Source organism: Hakea prostrata, unplaced genomic scaffold (assembly GCF_041222555.1).
Source record: "Hakea prostrata isolate BN-2017 unplaced genomic scaffold, UWA_Hpros_2 contig_254, whole genome shotgun sequence".
Taxonomy (NCBI): Eukaryota; Viridiplantae; Streptophyta; class Magnoliopsida; order Proteales; family Proteaceae; genus Hakea; species Hakea prostrata.
The window spans coordinates 6,931-16,399 of record NW_028291373.1 but is presented as its reverse complement, the minus strand read 5'-3'; the positions used below and the strand labels follow the sequence as shown (position 1 = coordinate 16,399).

Sequence of the window (9,469 nt, the reverse complement as noted above, 5' to 3'; positions counted from 1 at the left end):
GTTTGTTTTTACAAAACTAACCAAAATGGTGATTTTTTGTCTCTCTGTATATTTTTACCCTAAAATTTAAAATTCACTATACTGACATATGATTGAAAATGTCCAAAGAGAAAGAAAAAATAGTGATTTCCATTTTGGACAAAATAGTGATATTTCCCTTAGGTGTGGTTAATTTTAAAGGTAAAAAAAAGTGTCCAAAAGGAGGTTAATCACTATTTTAATAAGTTTTGTAAATTCATTTTTAGGTAGTTTTATTAATTAAAACATTAAGTAATTACAAAAAGAAAACCAATAAGTAGTTAAACATGAAATTTTCCCGCATTTTAACGGTCTGGATTGATCTTAATCCTGTAACGCCGAAACAGGAAATCGGGATTCATGTTATGTAAGAAAAGAAGAAGAAAAAAAAAACATCGCAAGAGTTCGTTTTCCTTATTCGTTCAGCCGCTTCGCTCCCGCTGTTTTAAGATATAAATTAATTAGGTTAGCATTCACTTCCGCAAGTGCTCTTTCTTACATTTCAATCGTAGCGAGAGTTCTACTCAGCTTTTTGTTCGAGTCTCGGGTCAGGAATTTCTAAACCTAACAACCCTAACCCTAACATTCTGATCTGATCACTCCAAGATGGCGACACAGAGTGGAGGAGGAATGTGGATCAAAGGCGAAACAATTGGCAGAGGGAGCTTCGGAACTGTTTCATTGGCCAAAACGAAGCGGAAATCCAAGTGTCGAAGCCATCTTCCACCATTAATGGCTGTAAAATGGGCTGAGGCTTCTCGCTCTGAAACACTTCAGAAAGAAAGAGAGATACTTACCAAGTTCGAAGAATGTCCTCACATTCTGCGCTGCTACGGAGACGAGATCACTAGGGAGAATTCGAATCATGAGGTAATCTATAATGTATTGCTTGAATACGCTTCTGGAGGTAACCTAGCTTCTCGAATTAACAACTCCAATGGTGGATTATCTGAAGCGGAAGCTAGGCGCTACACCCGCTCGATTCTTCTAGGTCTTAGCCATATTCACAGTCGTGGTTACGTTCATTGCGATATCAAACCCCAAAATATTCTGCTCGTGGGTTCTTCGTCTGGTTCGTCACACACAATTTGTGACGACTATGTTGCAAAGATTGCTGATTTTGGCTCAGCCAAGAATACCAGGAGAGAACAGAGAATGAGTTTGAGTTTGAGAGGAACCCCTCTTTACATGTCACCGGAATGTGCTAGTGGGAAGGAACAAGGAGCTGCCTCTGATATCTGGGCTCTTGGGTGTGTACTGACCGAGATGATTAGTGGAAAACCTGCCTGGAATTGCAAATCTGATATGGGTGTTGATGATTTTCTTTCTGTAATTAAATCTGGTAAGCAATTGCCTGAGACTCCGAGTAAGATGTCTAAGGAAGGGAAGGATTTCTTGAAAAGGTGTTTTGTGAGAAATAGCATGTTTAGATGGACAGCCCTAATGCTTTTGAATCACCCATTTGTATCAGAGGATACTGAGAATTCCAAAGAAACAGAGAGCATTCGAGTTGAATCTGCAATGGGAGGTCGAAAGAGGAAGAGGATCAATGGGTCTGCAAAGCCTTCTGTTGATGATGAAAGGTTGAAGCCAGCATCAGAAGCTTCAGTTACTTCTGGGGTTAGAGGGTTTAAAGCCTCTTGTTATTGAATGCCACACATTCGGGTATACCTAATACCTGAACAGAACGTGTGAACAAACAGTATCAGGCCTTGCTCCTTAGCAAGAGCTATATAATTATCGACAGGGATTTTGATTTGTACAGTGGAAAGTTTTCTGTAGAGATTGAGACATTATTTAGCTTCTTTTGGATGTAGTGGTTTTGGGAGATTGTAACTTTGGATATAGATTTATGTGCTTACAGGAATTCTTGTTCAGTCAAGTTCATGAGGTTCAGATGTATAGCTAGCTTTGTACATCTATACAATTTTTTGTGTTTTTCATTGTTTGATACATTAATACAATACATTTTGCAGATTCAATTTTTCTTCCATTAATCATTGAATTTTTTCCTCTCAAGTTATGTTTACCGTGTAGCGTCATTGAAATATACTGCTCGTATTGTGTCATACCATACCAGGTTTGTTCTCTTCTCTCATATATTTGAGTTTTCATCTTTCACGTCAACATAGTCCAATGCTACAAATACATCTTGGGCACCGTACCCTCTTCCCTACAAGAGATTGAAACACTAAGTTCTTCCATTTATCTACTTTGAAGCGTTGATCTCACAATCAGGGGGGGGGGGGGGGGGGGGGGGGGGGGGGGGGGGGGGGGGGGGGGGGGGGGGGGGGGGGGGGGGGGGGGGGGGGGGGGGGGGGGGGGGGGCGGGCCCCCCCGCGGCCCCCCCCCCCCATTCGATCCTTGCACCAGGAGGGATCTGCCTTACTCATCAAAATGCAATCTCACAAGGTTTTACCTCACACTCTAGTCAATAGGTAACCCTCAATTTAGATGAATCTTATTTTTCCATTCTACAAAATAGAGTCACTGCAGAGGACTGGTCTTTTCTTCTTCAGCCAGTCACTGATGATGAAATCTAACAAGCTGTTTTTGGACCCAATGGTCTCAAGTCCCCATGCCTTGATAAATTTCCTAGTATATTCTACCAAACATCCTAGGCTGATATCACTACTATGGTTAAAGAATTATTCACTGATGGTACATTCACATAGTCTATGAACCATATTTTTATTGTACTTAGCCCAAAGCTGGACAACCCACAATCAATGAATGATTACCATCCTATCAACCTTTGTAGCATGGGCATATATGATCATCTCGAAGGTTTTGGTAAATCGATTGAAGCAGCTTCTGCCACACCTTATCTCTTTCCAACATAATGATTTCATCAAAGGGCGACATTCATGACAATATTCTCATTGCACATGAGCTAATGTACAAATCCAATCTCAAAAGAAAGGCATTATGGCAGTCAAACTAGACATGAGTAAAGCTTATGATCATCTAGAATGGAGCTTCATTTCTGCAGTTCTTCATCACTATGGCTTTCCCACCTAGCTGGATTGATTTGGTCATGCACTATATGGATTTCGCCAAGGCGATCCACTCTCTTCATATATCTTTGTACTGTGCACCGAAGTACTCTCCTCTCATTTAAAAGTTGCTCTTCAAAAAAAGAAACTCAAGGGTGTACAACTGTCACATGGTGTGGAACGATTGTCTCACTTAGCTTTTATGGATGACCTAATTCTCTTCGAGCAAGCTACTATGTCAGAAGCAAGAGTTTTTCACAAACTCGTAGAGCAATATTGTCACTTCTAATGTCAGCAGTTGAATACACATTATAGCCCAAGCACCTCTGCCAGCATGAAAAGGAAACTCTCCACCCACTTTCACATCACCCCAACATTAGAATTGGATATTTACTTGGGCATCCCACTATTAAATCGACGGATGAAGAAAAAGCATTGTGATACCCTCATTACAATAGTCAATAACTGACTTCAAAATTGGAAGGTGAAACTGCTTACTACTGCAGGAAAAACAGTTCTCATACAATCTACACTTACAACCATGCCCTCACACTTCATGTCCTACTTCAAATTGCCATTTGTGATCCGGAGAAACTCTTCAGGGATTTCTGTTTTTGGTCAAGTGGAAATAAACACCATTTCCATACAATAAGTTGGGATACTATTTGCAAACCTCTCAAAAATGACGGCCTCAATATTCAAAATTTGAATGCTTTTAACATTGCTCTGCTGACTCGGAAGGCTTGGGAGTTACTTACTTCTAATAACACTTTATGGGGTCACTTAATGAAAGGTAAATACTTCAAACATTCCACCTTTTTGGAGGCCACTACTTTTCAAACAGCTTCATGGGGTTGGAAGTCCATCATTCAAGCAAGGGTCTCATTAGAGAAGGACTTCTTTTGCAAATTGGCAATGGACTTATTGGGTGCCTGATCAACCATTGGATCTAGGGTCATTTCCAACAGCACACCTCCCCACATGTGTAGCAGATTTTATTCACCAACATTCTGCTTCTTGGGATCTAGAAAAGGTATTTCTTGGTGGCCACCACACATTGATTTTAAAATTCTTAGTATCCCACTCCCCTTGGTCCCAACAGCTGATAATTTATTTGGAAGCACACTTCGTCTAGCATTTTACAGTAAGATTAACATATCATGCAGCCACTCACCCCATGGCCCACTCTTCACACCCCACATCTCCTCTTGCCAATTTCAATTGGTTGAAATTTTGGCACCTCCCTCTCCCTCTTTGTATTCTCCACTTCCTGTGGAAGTCTCTTCTTGCTAAACTTCCTATCGCATTGTTGCTCACAAACTGAGGTTTCTCATTCCCAAACTATTGTTTAATCTATGGATCTGTTAATGCAACCTCAGACCCCATCTTCATTTTTTGCTCCTTTACTTGTCTAGTGTGGAGTAAGCTCACCTTACCCTCTTGGGATCCCTACACACCTTTTTCAACCCAACTCTAGCATCTCCTCTCCATTCTCTTCTCTTAATCACCACAACATAACCCAACATGTTCCATCCTCATCACCTCCTGGGTTATTTAGGGCACCTACACTTCTCTGATAGACCCCTATTACACCAGGTTGGATAGAAGTCCATTCTAGATATATGTCAACCAATGAACTCATCCCCATCACCCACATCCCCTATGTTGATCTGTTGAAAGGCCCCCCACCAGGTTGGATAAAGATTAATATGAATGGTTCTGCTTTCCTGATTTACACATTTCTTGAATTGGAGGACTTGCTCGCAATCATGAAGGGAAATTTGTATTTTCATTTGGACAAGGGGTAGGACCACAGGATTGTGTTGTTGCTGAAGCTCTAGTTGTGGTTGTGTGTATAGCTGTACAATGGGCGTCCAATTTTGGCCTCTCAAATGTTCTAATAGAAAGTGATAATCTCAGACTTGTCCACCTTCTCAACCAGCCCTCAAACATGCTAACTTGAAAACTCTTTTTTTCGCTTCGAGACATAAAAGAACTAGCAACAATTTTGTCATCAGTGCAGTTTCAACACGCCCACGGAGAGTCAAACTTCGCAGCTGATAGAGCTGATACATTGGCTAAGCACGCTGCTAAATCTCAGGACTTGTTTCTTTACCTTCACACCCCTCCTCCCTTTTTATATTTATTTTTACTTTTTGACGCTTTTTCTTGTAAAGTACTGCGTGGTTTTCTTTTGAATAATAAATTTCTCCTTCCCCAAAAAAAAAGAGATTTACATTACATGAAATTTAACTTTTATATATTAAACTTTAATTTTTTGGTAGGCCGAAGTGGGGGAGAAAGAGAGTGGTGAAGGACAATTTTGCTGAGGTCCTGCGCAATTAATGCGCAGGACCGTCAAGCGAGCCGTCCGATCTAATCGGACGGCCCGCATTGTTCTGCCATTAAAATAATCTAAACAATGACGTCCAACCTGTAAAAGCAGCTTTTTGGGAACGGGTCGGTCCAATGACGCTAAACCGGTTCGAGTTGGGCGGTTTGGGTTATCTCTTTTGAGTTGTACTATATGTTATAAATACGTTTTATAAAACGTAATGTACATACTTTGGTTTTATACCTTTAACAAAATACATTTGTATACGATACGAAATGATTTCAAACCAATGCGCGGGTAAATTTTGAATTTCAAAATATTTTGAATCACAAAAGCGTTTGTTTTCTACATCTCGTGTTTCATTTCAGAATCAAAAGCCCCAATTCCATTTTTCATGTTGCAGAGGAGAATTAGAAGACGAAGACGAATTTTCAACCGCGTTGTTGCAGAGGAGCATTTCCCAGTTTCAGAGGTTCCAGCGTTGTTGAAGAACATGTTGCGGAGGAGCATTTCCTAGTTTGATAGGTTATACCGTTCTTGAAGAAGAAGCAAACCTTAAAGCTTCAGCAGAAGAAGAAGTGGGTTGAAGAAGAAGAAGCCGTAGATTGGGTTCTCGTTCCAGTGTTCTGCTCTTAAAAAAGAAACACGAAATGGTGCAATTATTCTGTCCTAAAATGCTGTTGGCTTACATTATTCACATCACTTCTTGATAATTTTGTCATTTACCCTAATTTCAGGAGACGCTGTGAAGGTGAAGAAGAAAAGGAAGACAACGATGGGAGTAAGGTTGGAATCGAGCCGTACGCAGTTGAGTTTTCACTGAGTGGGGAGCTTCTGCTTTTGGACTCTCTGAAAGTAAGATTTACCAGTGGGTTTTCTGTAATGACATATGATTTATAATATTTCTGTTGAAATCATTATTTTATTATTTGCTTAAGTGTTGAATTTATAGCTTTCCATTCGGTTTCTGATTAGCTTGGGTACAGATTTTTTGGCAAAGGTGATTGGATTTGTTCCCAAAGTCTGTTGTACAGGTTGGTTTTGTTGAACACAATAGCTTCACTCGGGCTTTTTTATTTTACTAATAGAGAATACGATGTTTCATATTTTTGGAAATTAATGACGTTTCCACTTTTCCTAAACCTATGCATCTTCAAAGACAAACTTTGCATTTCATGATCTCCTTGATTGAAAAAAAAAAAAAAAAAAACCCTGCTTGCCTTATCTGAATTTCGTATGTTGCTGAAATTCTATGGCATAGTCCATTTTGATTTCAGCTGTCAGACTTGTGGTCTCAGTTGGATTTCTATGATATTGTTAAACAACCAAAACATAAGTGAGAAGAAAATTTGTTTGAAGCAGTTCCATTGTACAACAATAATAGGTGAGTAATCAGCACCATTGTTTGTTTATTAATATGTTATACATCATTCGCCTGTTTCCTTCTTTTTAGTTGAGCCTATAGCCTCCTAAAGCATGCTAACCTAGTGCCATATAGTTGTTCAACATTTCAGGTTTTTGATATTTTATTTTTTCCCCATCATTAGTAGTTCTTTCAATGGTGATAGTAGTTGGTTGTAAGTAGAAAGCATTATCTCTATTCTCAATGTCATGGTTATATGCATAGTTTGTATAAACTTTCTGGAAGTAGTGGACAAGAAACAATATGGTTGGTTGTAGGTTTGTCCTACTGGTGGTAAAGAGTGTAATTATAGACATGCTCTTCCTCCTAGATATGTATTAAAATCTGAAATGCAAGTTTTGTTAGAGGAAGAGGCCGAGAGGCCGAGAAGATATCGATTGAGGAAGAGATTAGAGAATCAAGTAGATGGAATATTATTTGTGCCACTAGTTCTCTTTGTTCTATCCTATAATTTGGATTTTAGTAAAGTAGTTCCAAGTAGTGTGATATTTTGGTAGTAGTGTTCAAAACTATGGTTGAGCAGTCCTCTTTGAAACCTTACATTATTTTGGTGTCTTTTGTAAGCTCCAAGGGCTCGAGTCATGTGAATGAAAAGTTGAAATGCGCTCTCAGATTATAAGCCTGACATTGTACTTTGAAATTGGAATTTGATTTCTACTCGTCGATAAAATATGTTGGAGAATAGTGGGATAATACTTGTGTTGCTTGTGGCTATTTGCTTTATCATGCGTGGAGTATTATCTGACAGAAGCTTCACTCTTTTTATAATTGAAATATTTATCGGTTTTAATTTGTTGGTTTCCTATGACATGTTTTTTTGCATTTAATATGGTGCTGTTTTAGCATTGGCTTATTAAAACATTTCGTCCATGTTTAAATTAAATGGTTTCGTGCACGATCAGGAGATAATGTTGTTATAATAATAGGAGCTTTATGTTAAATCCAAAGTGGGTCGGCCTATGTGGTTGTAGGGGCCATTCAATATGATATATATAATTTGATTCTATGGTTTGTACAGACTTGTGGTGGGGAATGATTTTTGAATTAAATATATAATTTCCTATAAGCATGTAAGGATTAGTATTTTGTGACTTGTGGTGGGGAACAGAGGCATTATATTAGCTGTATCATTGCACTGATTTAAGGGTATTGATTGAAGACTTTCGATGATGTTTGGCAGTTTGTATTGTTTGATCATATTTGTTTTGTTTTGTTTTGACATAGTTGATCATCAAACTTTGAGTTAAAGAAAGGGGTTAGTATTGTAGATGTCCATATTTGAGTCACCATTGTGCTTGATGAGTTGTTCTTTCAGGGGTAGTTGTGTTATCCTTGTTTAAATCATGGGCGGATGCAATTGTGAAGAGCAGTCTTCCATGTTAATGGAGCAACCCACTCCATTATGCTATTGCGGGCAAGGCAGGATGTTGCTGCTGACTTCAAACACAACAAAAAATCCTGGTCGCAGATTTTATAGGTGCCCAAATGGTGAAAAGCATCCACATTCCTTTATTTGGGTAGATAAGATGTGTGGTAGTGAAGCAGCAGCAACGTACGTACATTCTAGAGCTTCAACTTCGTATGACAGTGTGAATAGTAAGAAGGAAGTGAGATCCCCAATAATTTATGACGACCCACTAGGCAATCAGCTGAATTTGGGTGCTGCATGCCGAGCCCCTACTCATCAACTGCACAATCAGACAGTGTTGGCCCGAATCACAATGTTGTATCATATAGTATTGTTCTTATGTGTTTGGGTTTTTTTAGTTTCTTGTTATGTACTTTATTCAGCAAACATGTAAATGCCGTACTTTTTTGTCAATACTGTAAGCTAGACAAGAGGACCAATTGCAAGAGGACAATGGTCAAGTGGTTGAGTATTACATATTTATTGTTATGTAGTGTATCCAATTTTAGTGTCATTTGGCTCATTCTGCTTGTTTGTTGATTCCTTTATTTTGGCTGTTCCTTACGGTATGGAAGCTTACGAACATTGAGAGGATACAGGGTAATGGCTAATGATAGTCATCATATCACACTAATGGGTCCAACTGATAGTGAGGTTGCAGATGATTTATTTTGTTCGATCGACCTTGTGACAGCAAGAGTGAGCTGTAGTTCAGGTGACTTTAGGAGCTTAGGCAATCTCATTCTTGGAAGGTCTTATCGCATAATATAGTATTGTTATGTGTTTGGGTTATTTTGCTTTCTTGTGGTGAGAAGAATTCTTTGAGATCCCTCTGCAGTCACCTTTACCATGCTTCTGTACCCCAGCAAGAAAAGTCCTGTGGTCCTGCTCTGTCCATGGAACTCCTAACCCACCCATAACCCTGAAAAAATTATCCATGACATAGACAGATAACTGTTTGAGGAAGATGAGTTTAGGAAGATGGCAATCCTTTCATGAGACATATAGTGTACACATTTACTATTCACTCATATGCTCAGTCAATTTGAGCAACCAACCACTGTAATGCTCACTGACATTTTAAAATGAAGACTTACATTCATTGTGACGAAGGAAACATATGTCCCTCATTGTTTTATTCAAACTAGTACCACCATCCATATACAAATTCAACGTGCCATTAAAAAAATGTGAAGTACAGTCCCTCATGTATGAGCTCAACATTCTATTCCTGACCAACCGCACATGCTCGGAACGCTGACAACATTCTATTCCAATCATCAGTGGTG

The 9,469-nt window shown here is 39.1% G+C and overlaps 1 protein-coding gene across 1 annotated transcript; it reads left to right on the top strand.

Annotated features, from left to right (window-relative positions):
- Positions 1-536: 536 nt before the first annotated feature.
- On the top strand, positions 537-6,689 carry LOC148998606 (mitogen-activated protein kinase kinase kinase 20-like). The gene is made up of 5 exons (XM_089141836.1): positions 537-1,638; positions 5,753-5,844; positions 6,087-6,204; positions 6,302-6,370; positions 6,627-6,689. The coding sequence occupies exons 1-5, from the start codon at positions 625-627 to the stop codon at positions 6,687-6,689; spliced, it is 1,356 nt and encodes a 451-aa protein (XP_088997962.1). The 5' UTR covers positions 537-624.
- Positions 6,690-9,469: the final 2,780 nt, after the last annotated feature.